General features: G+C 36.2%; 1 protein-coding gene across 7 annotated transcripts in view; it reads left to right on the forward strand.

The window, feature by feature from the left end:
- LOC131060909 (uncharacterized) overlaps nt 1-20,478 on the forward strand; it is a 191,911-nt gene that overhangs the window by 24,007 nt on the left and 147,426 nt on the right. For 5 of the 7 annotated variants that reach the window (XR_009110462.2, XR_009372627.1, XM_057994350.2 and 2 more), the window contains 6 exons: nt 636-1,368; nt 1,564-2,748; nt 2,930-3,059; nt 8,409-10,730; nt 10,865-11,087; nt 11,168-11,251. Coding sequence is in view for 5 of the 7 variants with exons in the window: in XM_057994350.2 (XP_057850333.2) it covers nt 636-1,368; nt 1,564-2,748; nt 2,930-3,059; nt 8,409-10,730; nt 10,865-11,087; nt 11,168-11,251 (4,677 nt within the window). In the remaining 2 variants the exon portion in view is untranslated. The remainder of the gene's footprint in view (nt 1-635; nt 1,369-1,563; nt 2,749-2,929; nt 3,060-8,408; nt 10,731-10,864; nt 11,088-11,167; nt 11,252-20,478) is intronic. The other 2 variants (XM_057994354.2, XM_057994379.2) reach the window with 2 other exon arrangements.

Genomic DNA, 20,478 nt, shown 5'->3' on the forward strand with positions numbered 1-20,478 from the left:
CTGTACGTTGCATAATACCACTGAAGTTTCTGGAAATACCTTCTTAGTTCATAAAAGACAACTTATATTCTGTAAAAATTATGATATATGAAAGAACAGAATAATTTAGACAGACACAAGCCTTAGATTGGAAGGCTGGTCTCTTAGTTGAATGGAAGATATTAAATATTTTAGATGTGGCTCTGGGTGGATGCAAATCTGTGTTCCAGAATTCAGCAAATGTGTCTCTCTATTCTATTACATCCCATCTTCAATCCCCATTAAACACCTTTGTTCCGAGTCCTGACATATTCTGCTATGCATGCATCTAAATTAGTATCTTGCCATCCTTTATTGCTCCATATTTAAGAAGTACCAAGTTTGCAGTTTTGTATTTCTTTCGCTCAGTTGGAGGCAAACTCATCTTGAATATCAAAGATAACTGCAACTCCAAAATGGAACCTCAATAGGTGGATTTGACTGATGAACTAGATGTGAAAGTTAAATTTGTTTTTTAGATAGGTTACATAGGTCCTCATTGATACTTGGTTAATTTGAACTTTGAAGCATTCATTACCCAGCTTAAGCTATCCCCTTTTTTGTAGTTACGCAGGTTTCCTGGTTGTGTTTTGACTTGTCCTTGGTTGAAATTCTAGGTGAAAGTTCCAGATGATGAGAAAGGTTGGGATTGGAATGATGGAAACTCAAGTGAAACTGGAGCAGTGAAGTGTAAGACTGCTAACACACAAAATATTGAAAAGGAAAATCTTCTGTTGTATCAGATGGATCATCCAACTGTGAAACCGAGAAATGCACAGTTCTGTAATAATCCTGTTTATTGTAATAATTCTTATGAAGAAAATGTCACTCAAGGCTCATCTGGTGGCAGTTTCTTCCCTAGTGCAGCTCAGAAAAATATGCATGAGGTTCGTGAGGCTTTATTGAAGAACATTAACAAGGTTTGTAAAGGAAGCATGCCCACTCAAATGAGTCAACCTCTGTTAGAAAGATTAAAGGATGACTTCTCAAAGGTTCCAGACATGTCTGGCAGTAATTCTTGTAGAGGCTCATCAAATTATGTAAACAATCCCGTTGCTGAATATATTGATTTTATTAATAGTGGAGGCCGAACCCTTATTACCAATCAAAGTCCAGCAGGGTTAAAATTTTTTCAGAAGGGTTTTACTCTAAACAACACGAGTAACATGCAGGAGCCAGTCCCACAAGAGAAGGATTCAATGTCGTCAAGTTTTGAGCTCAGACTTGGTCAACCTTCGCAGCAAAGACATGGCATTGGTGGTCCACTACCAGACTCCTTAGATTCTCAAGTTTCAAGTGCTGCTATAGACAGACAGAAATCCTTATTTCTTCAGCATATGTGGCAGAGAGGTAATGCTAAGCTAATATAGTACATTCTGGCATTTGAAGGTTGCAAATGGCAGAAATTTTATGTTTTATTATTAAATTTGTGTTTGTAGTGAATATAACAACTTGAACTTTTGAAACAATAAATTAGTTCTTTCAGAATGTTTGACCATAATTTTGAGAATTATGAGTGTGGGGATGTGGGAATCTTTTGTGCAGTTTATGATCCAAGTATAGCAGAGGGAAGCCAACAAAATGCTACCTGTATTCTTCCTGGTTACTCAGGCAACAAAGAGAAAGGGAAAGAACGATGGTTTGATAACCAACCACGTGGAGTTGAAAGGACAAATATGGTGCAATCTGCATGCATTGACCATTTAAAAGGAGATTCTGTGAGAGGATCCGTTGTTTCTATGTATCTCCAGCCTAGTGAGCGGCCTAATGGTCTTGTAGATGACTCACCGAGTCCATCTATGAATAAAGTTATGGGAAACCCACATCAACTTGTTAATAAGATGATGCACATGAATCCAAATTCTCATGGTATTGCTAAGCACGATTTACCAGAGGGTTTGAGAAGCAAATTTATCAGCATTCCTAACAAGGGATTCCCACAAAGTGAAGAATATGGATGTAATTCAAGTCAAACAAAATTTGGTACAACATCTGGGCCCAGTATTGCCTGTGATATGTATGGAAGTTCAGCATCTTTGATTCAAATGAAACAAAGGATTGACAGTAGGCCATTACATGAGGTCAGTCCAGCAGATTTTGTTCCACCAGATGTAAGCATGCTTGCTAAACAAACTTTTTTGAGTGAAACACAAAAAGCTACTGCATCACCTATTGAGATGGATGGCAGAAATGGCCCTAATCAAACAACATCTTCTAACTTATGCGTTGGTGATCATCCTGATGCTTTTTGGTTAAGAGCCATAAATTCTGCCCTCTCAAAGAACAGTGGGCCTGCATTATTGTCAGCAGCAGCACAATTAAATATTCCCAGAACAGCAGCTTCTGCAACTTTGTCCAGAATTACAGATAATGCAGCGAACAAAAGTGATGTTGATGTACATCAAATTCAGCGCATGTCTGAAGAACAGTTGAGATGTATGCTCGATTTTATGGGTGGGACCAATGTTTGCAAAAGAAATGAAATGATGCCAAATAATTTTAACCAAGCACCAAAAGCAGACACAAACCGTGAACAAGGTCAGCTTGGAGGGATATTTGGTAGCATGATTATTCAGGATCGACAAAAATCCAATACATGTGACCCAAACCAAGTAATGCATCATCGGGATAAACAAGGTCCAGGCAATTTCTTAGACATTGCTGGTGGAAGTCACCATGTTCAAAGTGATCAAGACTTAGTTGCTCCTTACGCCAACTCAGATTTCCTTGGTGCGAGTTGTTAGCATTTTATTATCTGGAACATAATTATTAATTAGCGAAGTCATTGCGATCTGTGGTTAAGAAATTGATGTTAATTATTTAATTTTCTGCTTGCACGTGATTTATGAGATTTACAAATATCTGATTTTGATTTCTTAGAATGATCCGTGTTTTCTTCTGTTAAATGCAGGTCCAAGCAGTTCACGAAGCAATGCACCTTCTTCTGAGGATCAAAATCTAAAAAGTTCTCAAACAAAAGAGGCATTTTGTCAGCGAATTGGTTGCACCTTGCCTAGTGGAAATGATAGGCCATTGCTCAGGTCATCTAATTCACTCTTATATTCACTATTATATTATAATAGCTTTCTAATAATAAGGAAAAATGAAATGTTAGTCCCTTTGTTTTTATTAATGAATTTCTTCAATTTTGTCTACTGGTATGTTCCTTTCAAATAAACATCAACGGATGTGATGACAAAGCCATTAGAGAATGAAACTTGATGTTACAAAAGCTTTAGTACCACTTCTTGAAAAAATTATTTGCTACTCAAAACAGATTTTGGACATTATAACCTTTTATGCACTTAGCGAGGAAGTCAGTTGGATTATCACAAGTAACCACATGAAAGTTTTAATAACGCCCATTCTCTTAGTGTAGAGCACTTAACTTTTTATTGTATTTGTCATTGGAATACATTCAGTTTTGAATTAAAATCATAATCACAAGGCTCACTGGGTACTTGGCAGACTTCACAAATCTCAAGTCAAGCTAAGCCATTTGAGGCCTGCAGACTCACCTGTGAGCCTGGGCGATTCTTTATCAGACTCATTGAGTTTGGTAGACTCACAAGTCCTGTAGGTCAAACTCAGTTAGATAAAAAAACCTTTAAAATTGGAAATTTTTTCTTAACTCTAAATAGCCAAAACAACAGATACTTAGGGCCTAATTGCTGATCCTTGCCATTGACACTTGCATTTTTCAAGGGTTTGGAATCTTGATTCTTGGAGCTTGGTTAAAAGCGATAAAATTATGATAAATGACATGCACAATGGAGGTCCTTGTGACCTTGAAGGCCTTTATTTGACCTTGGTGGCATTGGCACCACCTCTTAACCCCACCATATACTGCCAGAAGGAATCTGGTATGTGTGCTCCCTTAACCCTTCCCTATGTCGTTGTAGGGAATGCACTAGGGGTGCTTCTCTCGACCCCATTTTATATCCATGATAAGGAACATGCTAAGGGCATTGCCCCTGGACATTGTGGGGGGTGCTTCCCTTCAACCTTGCCATGGGCTGCCATCCCTAGACCCCTGCTCTGGTTTAAAGAAGCAACGCCAGATAGAAAAACAACTGCTCTTTCTTTTGTTTGTCTTGAAAAATAAAAACTATGTTCTATTCCATTTTTTAATGGATATTTCAGCATCCTTCTTTTCCTTGACTCTTTCTTAGTTAAATCCCAAGTAATTGAATTGAATTATACTTCTGGTTTGCCAATTCAATCTCAATCTTGAGTAGTGCTACTATGGCTGCAGTAGCATCACAAACTTTTTTGAGATACAAGCACATCACCTCGCATAGAGCTAGTGATGTTAGGCAAAGTGATACAAGCTTTCCTCTACCTTAATTCATGACTCCTGTGATTTTTCATTTTCTTTTGATGCATGTATATCATAATAGATGAGTTTTGTACACCAAAAACACTTGAGAATATTTATATACTTATAAATCTTGTTTCCTACAACTCAAATCTGTTTTTCTATTCATTTTTTTGATGTTTACTCGTGTATGTGATCAAAGTAGCTTGTAATTGATTAGCATTTTATATCTTTAGAGTTGATTCAGAGAAGAGTTTATAGAACAATATTTAATTGCTTAAAAAATGTCTATTATATTTCTTGGTTTCTTCAATTTGCTGAGTTTATGTTGAGTTTGGGTGCCAAGTCTGTGTTCGAGTGAAAATTTAGCTTGCTGAGTGTGTGTTGAGTCCAAGTTCAGTAATTATGTTTGAAATATCCTATGATGCGTTATCTGGAAATTGTAAATTGTAAGTTTAATAGGAGGTCTTGAACATTTATGTTGTTTTACTAAGAACAATGTTTAAGTCATATATTGAACATATGCTTATTGTCCTGATCATAAATAAGGGAAACGATAAATACAATAATGCTGTATTTGTCTAGCATGAAATAGTTACATGTTCGTATGGTTGTTGATTGGATAAACAAAGGATGATCTTGCTAAAGCTTTTGGTTCTTTTTCTGTAATTTCATCTCACCACAAAAGAAATGGAAATAACCAAAGATTTTTGTTAGACATATGTTGTAGAATGTGGAATGGGCATTAAGAATCATGGAATTTCTATTTTTAGGCAGTCACATTGAAACCTCCAAAATGACCTCTGGAGGTTGTTTATGCTCCTTAATTGAAACCACTTGTTATCACAATTAGTAAAAAATCACATATTTTTGCATATTGGTAACTAACTCAACTCTTGGAGCTTGGTTAAAAGCAATAAATTAATGAAAAATGACATGCACCATGAAGGACCTTGTGACCTTGAGGGCCTTTATTTGGCCTTGGTGGCATTAGCTCCATCTCTCTACCCCACCATATATTGCCATAGGGAACATGCTAATTGCTAGGTATGTTCCAACCTCCCTTAACCCTGCCCTATATTGCTGTAGGATAGAGTCTTTCCCTGTAACATAAGTAAAATGACTTAAGATCTGCAGAAGCTGGGGGGAGAGGTACATGCTCCACTTTGATCAAATTGCTAATTTGTATAATAGAATATACATGAAAATAAAACCAACATTACCCAACGCTACACAAGATATGGATGTTGGGCCATTGCACCCTAATATTCAATATAGAAGAATAGTCATGTGGTAGGGTTACAACTTGTAATACAACTTAAGAAGGAATCACTCCAAACATCCATGCTACGAGAGTGTAAATCAAATACAATCTCTTTACATGACTTACAATTACATGAGCCTTTGGGTATACTTCCCTATTAATAAACCTAGGGCCAGGTCAAACCCTTGACCTAGATATTACACATTAAGCCTACTAAATACTAGTTGTTATTCATTCAAGAAGCTATCCATTTGAGCCAATATAAATGCGATGAGCTACACACTCCACAAATTAGCTGCTCCATAGCCACATTTACATGATACTTCCAAGTGCATAGCAATCTCTTGTTGACACTTGTAGGTCTCACATTAGTAAAATTTTCAAATCTTATAACCATTGACTATAATGGTAATTGTATATTAATAATGAAAACGGAGTTTACAATATATAGGCAATTACATTACGATGTTTCTAAATGAAACAAACGTAAACAAAAGCCAGAACTAAAAACTACCTAAACTAACTAAAGGTGATCATTAGAGAAACATTACCTTATTGTAATACCCTCCCTTAATGGTCATTGATCTAACTACCCTACAGAAGACAATTTGCAGGTCTTTTGGTCACAAGTGCATAGAAGGCTGCACCTTTCTGGTCACGAATGCATAGAAGGCTGCCCCTTCTCTTTAGAATGCTTTGCGACATGAGTCTATTGTTGAGATCCTCCCTGATGCTGCAAAACTTCCGGAAATGACCAAGATAGCCAAAATCCTTCCTTGGGAAACAAAATTGTCCCTCCATGTAGCCAAAGATATTGAGAACAACTTCTCAAATTGAAACCACAATTTTGAAGAGAAAATCTCCAAACCCGAACTGCCTGATTTTTTAGGAGAAAAATCAGAAAACTAACAGTAATTTTTTGAGGAAAAAATAATAAAACATAACAATAATTTTTTGAGGAAAAAATTATAAAACCCAGAAACCATTTTTAAGGAGAAAATTTAAAAAACCCAGAAACGATTTTTGAAGAAATCGAAAAAACCAGAAACGATTTTCGAGGAGAAAAATCGATCAAAACCCAGAAATTGAAACATCAGTCATAATTTTTTGTGGAAAAAATCAGAAAACCCTCTTGCATAGAAAGATCCCATGATTTTTGTGTGAAAAAATCGTGCAAAAAATGAAAAAACAATCATGATTTTTAGGAGAAAATAAGGCAAAACCCTAATATAATTTTTGAGGAAAACATTATAATAACCTAGATGTAATTTTTGACGAAAAAATTATAAAAACCCAATAAAAACATCACAGTTTTTTGGAAAAAACATGAAAAACCAGAATATAGAAGTCTCAACACGGTGAAGAGGACCCACGAAATCCTAGGTCATAGAAATGCACGGAGAAACCAGAGCCGCCACAAATCAAACCCTATTCACGGATTTGAGGCACACAAATACATCACGATTTTCTGGAAATACGACTCCCACAGGTCTACAAAACCCCTTAGAACGTGGGCTAAAAGCTCCAAAGCCATCATCAAACTTCCGGCCTGCCAAAAACGGCGTAGTGAACAGACATGGAAAAAGCCCTAGGTCGTGTGAGTTGAAATTGCGCGCAAAATCCGTCTGCACATTGCAGGAAAAAAAATGGGCTTCCTACAAAACGTGGGTAAAAACAAAACGCAGCCCAGTGAAAAAGCAACCAGATCGTGCCAAAAACAACCAAAAAACAAGCTGGGTTGGGTCCAGAAAACACAGCAGAATGCAGGATGTGCAGAAAAAACCATTGTGAAAAATGGCCCCAATTTTTCAAAACGGCACTAAATGCCTTAAGAAAACACTTGAAAAAAATGCAGAGACTACCACGTTTTTTTTTTCTTAAAAAAATGATTAAAATTTTTTGTGGAAAAACATTCCACGTTGAGGCCTCAATTTTTCATTAAAAAATTGGCCAAACCTTAGAGAACCCCATCGACCCACTTTGATACCATGTAATCAAGATAGCTCTTCTCCTACATAATAATGTTTAAAATTTTAAATTCCCCAATTTTGCAGTTAATTTCATTAACTCTTGAATTTAAAAAAATGTCTCCCTCTTATTTGGTTTTCAATTTTTAATAATGATGGAGAGTTTCTGGTAAAAAATGCTTTAAATCATCTTCTAGGGTGCATAAAAGGAAATTTAACCAAGTAACCTTAGCTAAATGACAGTTCATCCTCATGTATTTCCAAAGATTTTTGATTGTTCCATGAAATGTGAAAAGGAGACAGAAATTAAATCATTGTTGTCTCAAGGAATTGAACTATCTTTTGCCAATAAGTATCAACAAAAATAATTGTGACTGGAGAAAGTTGTAGGAATTGGTGGAAGAGTTTTACCTTCCTATGATATACTGAACCACTTTAAATGTTGTTTGTTGTATAATTCATATGGATCTTAAGAATACCATGGAAGATAAATTATTGGCATTTTGTGCCCTTAGGTTCCTGACAAATGTCAAGTAAAAGTTGCAAAAGTGACACTAGAAGTTCTGAAGTTGTGTAATTCTTTTTTAGTGCCAGTTAAATCACAACCAAAGAATTCGAGATTAAATTTATTGTGATATGCATTTACCAATACTTCAGGATACTTTTTTTCAGGAGGGATTTATTTTCTGTTGCCTATAGACTCTATACGCATTTCATTATGCCATCTTTTTCCTGTAATTTGACATTTCTATATCAAAATGGCCCATTTTAAATGAATTCTAATAAAGCTTCTTTTAATGGCAACCCTTTTTGAGGCTAAATGATGCTTTCCATGTGGCAGACTTACCAGAAATTCACCGAAGTGTTGTAACAATCTTGACGGGGAACTAAGCATAAATAAGCAGAAGGATTCCAATCAAGTCATTATTTCAGAAAATGTTGATCATCCCGGAGATATAGAGAGTTCTGAATTCAAACAGAGCTTTCGAGCAGATGCTCATATTGTAGAGTCAAGGGAAAATGCCATGAGTGCTGCATTAGGGACCAACTCTACCATTGTTGTATCTGTTGGTGAAAATGACAGTGGAGCTGAAAAAGGCTATCAGGAACAAAATAAAATTGTTGAAAGAAATGACATAATGAATACTGGCTGTGAATCTTTTCAATGGAAGCAAGACAATGGAAAAGTGACATCAGAAGCTGGAGCTGTGCAGGATGAATGTCCTGTAGATCTTACCTATTGCAGGGAAACAGTTGAAGATCATCTTGCAGATACAGCAGCAAAAGGTTCTGTAAAAGGTGTAATTGATACTGGATCTCCTAAGAAGGAGGAGCAAATGTCCAATGTTTGCTCGAAAATTTCAGACAATATTTTAAGCGAATTCTCAGATGCTGGTCATGTAATCAATGATGATATTTGCAATGTAGATTATGGAGGCAAGAAACTAATGCATAGTGATGTTGTTGATGAGGGATCAGGCATAGGGAAGTGCTGTTCTTCGGATGCAGTTGATACTGGCATTTGGACAAGGAGAAAGCTTGCATCTGCTAGTGGGGACAAAAATGTTCTGGTATCAACCTCTTTATTACCTAATCCAACATCCAATGGTGATAATGCTGTGTCTAAGGTTAGAAGTTCACTCAGATTAAAGAGGTTACATAAGTCTACAGAATGCCTTTCTGCCGATGGTGAACAGGCTCTGAAGACAGTTGGTAAAACTGGGAAGTTTGAAAAAAAGCGAAGAACAATGAAATGGAAACGATTAGATGCTACTGCCCTACCTTTCGAGGATAACAGTAAAAAATCTGTACCTTTAAATCATGCCAAGAAAATAGATTTCACACCTGTTCCTTCATGTACAATGGTGAAAGCAAGTGACATGCAAAATATTACAGCAAGTACTTCATCAAATCTTACAAAGGGGTTGAATTTAAAGAGAAAACGCTCAGCAGTAGTCTCAGGAAATCCTTTGACATCTAACCATAAGATACAGGAGTTTCAAGAAGATAGAAGGAAAGAAGCACCAGTGCAACAAGTACATTTTAAGGGTGATAAGCTTGTCATTCGCATACAAAAAAACTTGATGGAAAGAAAACCAAAACAGAATGGAGTAGATGGGGTCAAGTTTGACAGAACAAGTTCAAGAAAGGTGACTAAATATGACACAATGAGTTCTGGCAAGGCTCTAGCCATTAGAAATAATGACATTGTTTTCACTGAAGACAAAATTAAACTTTCTCAATGTAAAAGTTCCAGTGCTGTGAGAAATATAAGAGCTGGCCACGGAAAGCCAACATTAAAGTCTGCAAAAATGGCATCCCTTAGCTCAATTTTGAAGCATGCAAAACGTCACGTGGATACTCCATGCAAGAGTGGAAAACAATCTTCCGCTGCAGAAGTGGGAAGTGAAGCTTTAAATAAAAATGTAGGAAAACTGGGCAAATTTTCTATATCGGAAAAGAGACAAGCCAATGAGTTAAAAACATCTTTTGAGTATATTATGGAAGCTAATCCTCGACGTGATGGGAAGGAGTCAAACAAATCAGTAAATGTCAAGGAAGTTAGAAAGCGCAGTCTCTCGGAATTAAGTAGAAAGAATAACCATGAAAATAAATCAACTCAATTTTCTGCTCCGAGTACATCAACACAATCAAAGAATGTCTGCCAAACTGATCCGTCTAGTGCTCTTGGGAGCGAGTTTAGTAATAATCACTGTTTATTTCCTCGAGGTGAGCGAACACTAAGACTCCGTTTTAAATGTAAAAATAAGTCTAATTTCCTGAAACCTAATTCAACAGCTTCCACTGGTACTTCAAATTGGCATTCTGCAAACCACAATTCATTTTCAAATATCTATTTCCAATCTGATGATGTATGGAGGCCAGAGTATTGTGAACTAGAAAATGGGGCTCAATCTGTAGCTATTTCTGTGGCAAAGGATGACCTTGATGAGTCAAAAATTGAAATTAGTCCTCTCGAAGAGCCATTATGTTCTGTTACGAAAGAAATGAGGAAGTGCTTAAGTTCAATTACATTTCAAAAGAAAGAAACTGAGAGCATTATCAAAACAATTCCTAAGGTCTCTAAGAAACAGAAACACGTAAGGAATGATGAGAAGGTTCAAGTTCATGTAGGTGAATGCACAGAGATGATAGACGTAAGGTATGATCTTAACCTGGCTTGAAGCACAGAAGTTATTTTTAATGTTACTGGTAACTCTGCTGATATTACTCGTATCTTTTCACTCAATTTCTGCTAGTCACTATAATTATTAAAAATAAATATGATCCTTGCAGCTGTGTTCCAAGAGTAGGTTGTAATACTGTCAAAATAAAGAAGAGAAAGAATGGAGAAATTCATGGAGAGAAACATGGCAGAGATCCACTGCAAAAAAAATGTAGAATAGAGAATACAGCTCTTGGCCCAAATTTTGAGGCAGATGTACGCTGTTGTGTCTGTGGTGACTTAAATGAGGAAAGCATCAATCGCTTGGTGCAATGTGGGTCCTGTTTGATCAAGGTTTGTAATTTTTTTTTCCATTTATATCAATATATTATCGATTTTTCTGTGCTGTTACATTTTGTAAACTTTCCAAACAGGTGCATCAAGCTTGTTATGGTGTTTCAAAGATACCAAAAAGTGGATGGACCTGTCGAGCATGCAAATCAAACTTAAATGATATTGTGAGTGCCTGTGTTTTTGGATTTATCATAATTAGATTTTCTATCATTGCATTTTCATACACTACTCTGAAGCACAAATATATAATTATCAACTACTCTGAAAGTTGTGTCAGCAACAGCAGATAATTTGTCCATACTTTCTTAAAAAACCTAATATACACAGGTAATGCTTCCTGAAATAACTTATGATGGAAAACGAAAGTCGTAAAAGAATCTAGTTATTGTAATCAACAAAATAAATTTTATTCCTTAGTAATATGCAAAAGGAGACATGAAAGGGATTTTGTTCCCGATATAAAAAGGTTTAGTAGGCATTTTGATTGTACTGTTCCTTCCTCCAGATATCTTATAGTTGGAGTTGTATAATTTAGTATGAGTATAAAGCATAGCAGCGAAAATTGTTTGGGGAAAAATTAGCAAACCAAAAGTATAAGATTTTCTAAAAAAAATTGCAAAAAATGGGGAAAAAATCAGATTTATAAAAAATGTAGAAAAAAAGGGCAAAAACTGCTTTTAAAAAATAAAAATTTAAGTGCATTTCCATAGCATAGAGATATAGAGAGCAAATAAAATAGAATTAAACCTACGAAGTGTAGAAAATAGGATTTTGTTGTTTATCTTCATATCGCTAATTACATTGCATTGCACAAAGCATAAACCCTAAACCCTTCATAGTGCATAAATAATAACCAGATGGTTATAGTTGACCAAATTTCAATTACAATATAGTTTGTACAAAGTCTACCTATAAACTAAGTACAAACTTCCTAAAAACAAACATAGCCATTGAGTTTTGCTACTACAGATAGAGCTATGCTAGAGGGCTGTAGGTCTTGATGATGAAGCTCCTAGTTTAGAGCCCCTCCTAACTCGTTCAACCTCATGACCAAAGATGAAAATATCTTAATTGGCAATAAATATTTTGGCCGAAATTTAAAAAAAAATCGGGAATTGGGAAAAAATCGGCAAAATTATCGAACATTTGAAAATATGTAATTTCTTAAAATATTCTAAAAAACCACACATATACACCAAATTTATAGAACACAATAACATATTACTAGTTTCCATTATATATAAAGCATAGTTTGAGTCAAATACATACCATATAGCAAAATACCAAAAACAAGTTCAAGTTCTAAATACGTTTGAGTCAAATACATATCGTAGAGTCTAGACCACAAAACAAATACAATCTCTGAAGTCTGAATACATATTAAGTTCAAGCTTTCATATCAATGAAAAGTAGAAATCATAGATTGCGTCTACGACTAAAGCTCAAAAAACTCTGTTGCCGGTGAGTCGGTGCTGAAGTAGATGGTGTTGTAGCTGCTGTTGCTGCTGCAATATCCTCAATAGGTGAGGAATCTATCGCATCTGGATCAACAAACTTATCTCCTGCCTCCTCACATTATGCCACTTTTGCGGCCCATTCAGTTACCTCCCTCTCCATCTCATCTAAGTGATCCTCAGTGGAAAATGGATCCACATCAACATCACCAGTAGCACCATCAGGTTCAACAATACAATCCGTTGTATATGGATCAATCTCATCTATGTCAAGTGCGTCATATGAATTTATCCCTTGTACCCTCTTTTCATGCAATCGAAGGTTGTACCGCACATATACAAGGTCATTCAAGCGCTTTTGAGTCAACCTATTGCACTTTTTTGTGGGAATGGCCTCAAAGACACTCCAATTGCGCTCACAACCAGAAGCACTACAAGGCTGAGATAATATGCAGATTGCAAGCCTTTGAAGATTAGGCGTTGTGGCACCATAATCTTCCCACCCTAGATCTGCAAGGATACAAATTGACATTTATAACTTGGTAAAGATTTTAATAAACTTAAAGATTGAAATAAATGGTAAAATAAATTGAAGAGCACATTTTTTTTTACCTGGCAGGAGGGTGTCTCTCTTACGAATACAAATAGATGAAGAAAACAATGGCCCATCTTCCGTCTTGTACCTCTGCAACTCATCAGCAATGAGGTCTTGAATATTTTCATCAGGAACCAACCTCTGAATACATGTGTCGAGGCCATTTTGAACCTCTTCATTTATTTTGAAAGTAGGGGAGAAAAAGAACTTGGGGTTCAAATAGTAGGCAGCAGCATGGATATCTTGGTGGAGTTGTCGGTTCCACCTTCGATCAATTATGCGCCATATGGGTTCATATTTGGTCCTATCTGACCCATACAAGTGCTGAATTGCCTTTTTGGCCTTATCCATGGCCTCATATAGATACCCTATGGGGTTTTTATCCCCATCCACCATCCGTAGAACCCTCACCAACGGTTCTGACAACTAGACATGAAAAATTTAACAAAAATCAACAAAGTGTAATATAAGAAAATTAAAAAATAAATCATCAATTGAAGTTTGAAGTTTGAAGTTTGAAGTTTGAAGTTTGAACACTTACATTGATGATCTCCTCCATGACTTTGACAAATCTATCATCAAAAATAGCCTTCACGACCTTCTCTGCTTCAAGCTTCCTACAATAAGGGCTCTGCAACCATCTTTCACTCACAAACATCCTCTTTAGGTTGGGAATGCATGTAATATGCTTTGTAAGCTGAGGAAATTAGTGGCAAAACGTGTGACACCTGAACGCACAAGATCCTTACCATCAATGTGTTGTCTCATAAGCTCCAAGACCCATATTCTGAAAGCCTTGCTTTTGCCTCTCTTTGAACCTCTTCAGGACAATTCTCACATACTGTAATATTCTTTCCAGTGATCTGTCCAAGGTGATATATGAGTCTGTATATGCCATCGGTCATAGTTTTCGTGCAATGGTTACAAATAATCTCTCCTGCCACTGCACTTGGTGTGCCATGTTTCCACAAAGGATCCCTCTTTCTACCACCACCTCTAGTTGAAGAAGCCATTGTCTTTTATAAATATTCAAAAGAAACCCAGCAAAAGAGACCAAACATGAATCAATAAATATAAATTGAAGTTGAACACAAACTAGAATTTGAACACAAAATGGTTATGGCCAAAGCACTGAATCAAAAAAGGTAATGATAAATTGATAATAATGCAGGTTCTATAGTTGGAGAGATGTGCTGTTATATAACGGTAACCAATCATGATATTTGGGTATTAATCTAGTCTGCAATGCATCTAGCAGCTTCTAATTGAGAAGAAAACAGGGCATATTTCTGAGTTGTAAGATAATGTTAATGAGTGGCTGAATACTCATTAGGCCTATTGAATCGAAACATGATTGTCTTGAATCTTGATAACAATTTTAACGTGTCCATAGAGACTTCTTGTTAAAATCTTGATTAATGCTATAAACCTATAAGGCTTTTCAGGCGTTTTATACAAATTTCTTTATCTTCGTTAGAATTTAGAACTAAGATACAGCTACTGGTATGCTGCACAATAATATAAGTTTCTATATTAATACTGTATTACTGCAAAAGATTAATACTGTACTATTGAGAATCAGGATTAATACGATAACGATTAAAATTTACAGTATTACTGCAGAAGATTAATACTGTAATCGTATTAATCTCTGCAATAAACACTTCAAGTTCAGTCACTGCAATAAACTAGGGCCTTGCAACTTAAGTCACACTTCCAGATTTGCACACATTTTGGTTCGTGTAATGCCTTATAAGCCTACCCCGACTTATAATTATTATTGATGTATTCAAATCAACATGTTCTGATCTGAAAACTTGGGATAGCATTCAAATATGGAAAGTCTAATGTCAGGAGCCTGGGACAAATGACTGTAAACTCCCAACAGCTGAAACAAAACTCTGAGTAAAGACCAGCATGAGATACTTTCAAATTTTCAATTAGAAACAGGCTGATATATACTATTTAGTACAATGTTGAATACAAAAAATTCACGAGATGCTCAGCAACCCTAAATGCAAAAAGATTTAACATATCGATGACAGTAATTCAAATTTGATTTTATAGTAAGTAAAGGCTTAAATTTCTAACCAAAAACATGGAAAACTGCAACACACAAAGGCGATGCTATCCGAGAATATAACTACATTCATTATCAGAAACCGAGAATCATTACTCTTACAAGGAATCATTAAATCGTAGAGGGGAAAAAGAGACAAACCTGGAAGTTGGAGCTATATGAATGTGATCGGGCATCACCGAAATATGTTGCCGAAGTCGTAGTTAGGGTTGCAACTTTTTTTCCCACGTTTTTTAAATGAGATTTTTCAGATTTAAATCGCAATTTTATCGTGATTTTTTGCACCTAAAAGTCACGATTTTTAAAAGAAAATCGGCTGCGATTTAAGCAGCGGTTTAATCTTTTCCAATATTGACTCGCGATTTTGGCGATTTTTAAAAGATTTTTTCATCTTTGCTCATGGCTATCTAAGTTGCCCTCCAGCAATTGAAAACCCTCAAGCTCAAAAAGTCAATAGAAAAACAGTTTTCCTTTGTTGAGAAGACATCATAAATTACAAAATGGGAATTAACTGATTCATATTTGTGATTTAACAGTACTTGCAATTTGTAGAATAGTGTGAAAGAGAACTATATTAAGAGTGTGAAAGGGAAATTATATGACAAACGAAGCAATTGCAAAGTTTAACTTAATAGGTTTTGAATCAAATAGCTCAAGATAGAGTAATAAAAAATGCTTTTGAAACAGAATATTATATCTCTAAAGACCATAAATGATATTGAAATGTTCTCATTGATAATTTTAGCAAATTTGTAAAACAGTAAAGGGAGAGTTATGTATTCTTCCATTAGATAATAAAGACCTGCTAGTACAAAAGAAGATAGCAACTCTTTGAGCCACAATTTTAGCTATTATTATTCAAGTAAATTTTCCTTGATTTTACGTGTAAGTGGATGATGGAGTTAAAAACATTGATGGACCTTGAGTTGAGAATTTGAGAGATTATAGGTAAAAGTTTCAGTGAAAAATCAAAGCATGAGGAACATTCCCTTTCATGGGACAGTTGCTGCTGAAATCTATCCAAATCATTAAAGAGAAAATATATGAGCCTACTTTGGAAGGGATTAAGATAAGTATACAAGACTAGGGCATGACTTCTTTCAGGGCATGTATTAGTTTGCCTGATATGTTAGCAGCAGTCAAGAAGGAAGATTGAGAGGGGGGGAGCCTGAATCAGTTTTCACCAAATCACATAAAATTAAACTCCGAAACATAAACTGATAACTGCAGCAATAAACAGACAAGCAAATTAACAACACCACACACAACACCAAGATTTTTGACGTGGAAAACCCGATTAAGGGAAAAACCACGGTGGGAACCTACCCACAGTAAGATGATACTTTGCATGTGAAAATATTACAATGGGGAATGCACATGCATTCAGGCACACTGTAATGTCCCCATTTTGCGAGCATCAGAGTTTGTAAGAATTAGCCTATCATTTGACCCTCATAGGCTAACAATTATTGATAGAGGGCCTCGTGTGGCAGTTACTTGGTGATTAGTGACATTACTCTTCAGCTGGATTCAGGTTTTGGCCTTTGCACAGGTTTTTTGACTCAGATTGGCACACTTACTATTTTGGGAGAGTCAGGGTTCCTATTAATAGAAAGACACCTGAGCAGAGCTTATTGGCAGTGTCGACCTTGATTGGGCCTTTGTAGCTATTTCTAGACTCAGTTCCACATACTTACTATTTATAGTAAGTCACTATTCAGGGTTTCTATTTTTAGACAGGCATCCAATCACATGGAGAACAGGGAGAGTCGACTCCTGGCTCAGACGGCTTAGCAATCAGACAAGTACATCAAGAGATATTAAAGTTTAAGTGACTTAAGTGATTTATTTAATATTTTAATATTATTATAAAGTTCTAAAGTAACTTTATAATAATAAAGTCACTTTAATATAATAAAGTGCATTAAGTGAATAATTTAATGTGGGAATAAATCTTTTATCCCACATTGGCCAGGAAGGTTTTTGAGCTCTCTTAAGGAAAGAATAAAAGGAAAGGCAAGAGTTCATTCTCGGCATCCAGTTGATGAATAGTATTTTGATTGATTTTTATTGTGGAGCTTAGGGCTTTCTTAATTTTCTTCTTTGATCATAGGAAACGAAAACTTCCTATTGATAGCAATTTTGAAGGTGTGAAATAACACCTGAATTATTGCAGTTGTGGGAAAGAATACTTCAGTTCTTTCATTTGTGCAAATTGGTGAAGTTTTCTACAAGGGTTTGAAGTTTATTGTTGAAGAACATTTATAGTTGGTTGTGAATCATCCTTCTTTGGCACATGGAGTTATATCATTCTTGTTGGGAGAGATTATCAACAAATTATTCAAGGTTTTAAGAGCAGATTGCAAGTTTTTTCATCCACTGCTACAGTACTCGCGTGAATAGCACCCGCGTGAATAGTGCCGCGCTACAGTAACTCGTGAATAGTGAAACGCTACAGTGATACGTGAATAGTAAAATCGCTACAGTGATTGTTACAGTGAGATGCTTGAGTTTTACTCTTTCCCATGTAAAGTCTCTTTTCTGACCTGCATTGGAGTTCTGGGTGTTATTCTCCAATCCTAGCGGATTAAATCAGGTTCTCAATGCACTCTGTTTGCTTACTTTAATTTGTTTCAGACTTGTAATCAATTTGGTAAATGTTCAATGATTGCTGTGTAAGTTCTAAGGATATCATACTATCGAATTAGTGCCATTATTACTAATCAGAATGAATGCAAGGTTGAAGACCAGTTTGATCATGTTATGGACGCTCTGTTTCAGACATTCTGTAGCTTATTTCTGATCTATTGTAGCTTCTAAATATCATCAGAAATCTTTTATTCTGCAATTATAATCTATTGTTACCACATAATCACAGTTGGAGATCATAAACTGGTATTTACCTTTTGTTACCATGCCTATTATTGACTGAAATAAGTCCAAAATTACTGCTGTGTACATTTCTGGGTGCTATCTTACCATGGCTGTGTGTAAATAATGTTCTAGACTGAGTCTTTTAAGTGCTGTTCAAATTCTGGGTTAATCTAGTTTGTGACAGTCATGCCTTCACTCAGAAAATCCACGAAATAATTGTTGTTCCAGTCATTGCTGTTAAGGGTTCAGATTTGCGTACTTCCGGTATGAACTCATAATTTCATGAAATGTAAAAGACAAATCTGTATTAAAGTCACTTGTTCCTTGTAAAGGATATTATGGATTTGTTTTCCAGCCTTCATAGTACTATCAGCATACCAATCATATTTGATCATTGGCATATGTTATTTGCACTTTCTTTATTCCTTGGTGAAACATCATTGAAAACTCAAGCAAAACCCAAAGACTGAAAACATTGAAAAATCAAACAAAGGCAGAAAATTGTGGTTGGTTAGAGTCCACCAGGTGTGGGTTCTTACAGTGGTATCAGAGCGGTTTCCTACCGACCTGTTGAGTGATGGTTGCATTCAATTGGTGGGAAAATCATCCGTGTACAAATCAGTTTTGATTTGGTTTTCAGTTGGGTAGTGAAAATGGGCTACATGACAACATTGTTCAGCGATAAACAGGCACTGAAAGAACTTGAACAATCACAATACAAGCTCAGCCGAGAGTTGTTGCGTTTAGAGCAAACGCTTTCAAAGTTTGGGTTGCCTAAAAGATTCAATTCACTTCCTACCAGCAAAGGTCGAACACCACAAAACAAAGAAGAAGAAGTGATTAGCATGTTTAAGGAGTATATCAGTCTTCCTCAAAAAATTAAGAAGGAACTTCCTTTCATGAGTTACATGGATTTGCACCCGAGTCTTTGCCATAAGACAGAGTTTGCAAGGAAGAAATATCACACTATAGCTCATGAATTGTTTACACATGAAATGGATAGAGAATCTACACATAAGGATGATACAACTCTTCATCAAAATGATTTGGTATCTTCAAATTCCTATGAAGTATGCAGAAATTTATATGATGAATTTGATAGACATGCTGATTTGATTCAAGAAGACACTAGCACAGCTTTGGGTAATGATTTATCTACATCATCCTTGCAAGAGGTGACTCAAGAAGTTTCTAATATAGAGGCTACTTCTGATTTTCATGACAGCGATGATGAAACTTTGCATGAGCATGAGACAGCAGTTTTTTCACATGTGCAAAATGATCCTATTGAATTGTCACATGAAAGTACTCAGAAATTGGGTACTAATGATGCATTGTATGTGGAGGATTCATGTCATGGTGAGTCTGATTTTCCAGATCAGACCTTTGAAAACAAGCTAGAAGATTCATATGCTGATACGGAATCCCAAGATCGTGCTTTGGATGGGCATGCAATTACTTTGAGAGTGGAGGTGTGTGAAGATACTGTCATACCAGCAACTTCTACCTTATTAGTTGAGCCATCCTTTGAGGTACAAAGCAGCAGTACCTTAGATGTTGAGGTGTGCATGGATGAAAGCACACATGATGCTGCTTATCATGTAGTGAGTGATGACGAATCAGCCTCATATCATAGTGCATATTGTGAACCGGAAAACTTGTATGGGGGTCATAAGCTACAGAATCCTCATCATTTGGTTGGGCAACTAAAAGTGAATGACAATATGATTGCCACAACGATTGAGCATTTTGATGTTGCTCGTCAGATGTTGGCTACCTATGGTTGGAGTACTCCTTTGACAGATGAGCATGGTGATAGTGGTTTTTCCCTTGTAGAGATACATGCACTTCGAGAAGCAATTGGAATGATGAAACAAAATTACCTAAAACTACTTGCGGACAGGGATTTTCTTCTCGAGTGGGATTGCATTTGTTATGATGCATTGAAGGGAAAGGAGGAGTAGGTCGATGAGCTCACTCATGAGCTTGAGGTGACTATGGATTCATTGCAGAGTGCCGAGTTGGCTCTTCAAGAGTCACAGTTACAGATTGAGAAGCTTACCGAGGAGTTGAGTTTGGCACAGTCTCCACCAACTGCAGATATAGTACAGTTATATACAGAGGCAGTTGATGAGGATTTTATATCCACTGGTTGTAGTGAGGATGTGGTTACATCTATCACAGATATAGGTACTAAAGTTTCAGCTGGGATGAGTACCTTGGTTGAGAGCAGTAGAGAACCACTAGTTGCATTAAGTTCTCCTGAGGTCAGTACTGTGACAGTTGATGTAGGACAGTTTATTGGTAGCTCTTGTGTCACAATGGTGGATTCTCTTGAGAGTTGTGTGGTAGTACACAACGCTACTCCGTTCTCACAGGGCATTTGCA

The sequence above is a fragment of the Cryptomeria japonica genome, chromosome 5 (assembly GCF_030272615.1).
Source record: "Cryptomeria japonica chromosome 5, Sugi_1.0, whole genome shotgun sequence".
Taxonomy (NCBI): Eukaryota; Viridiplantae; Streptophyta; class Pinopsida; order Cupressales; family Cupressaceae; genus Cryptomeria; species Cryptomeria japonica.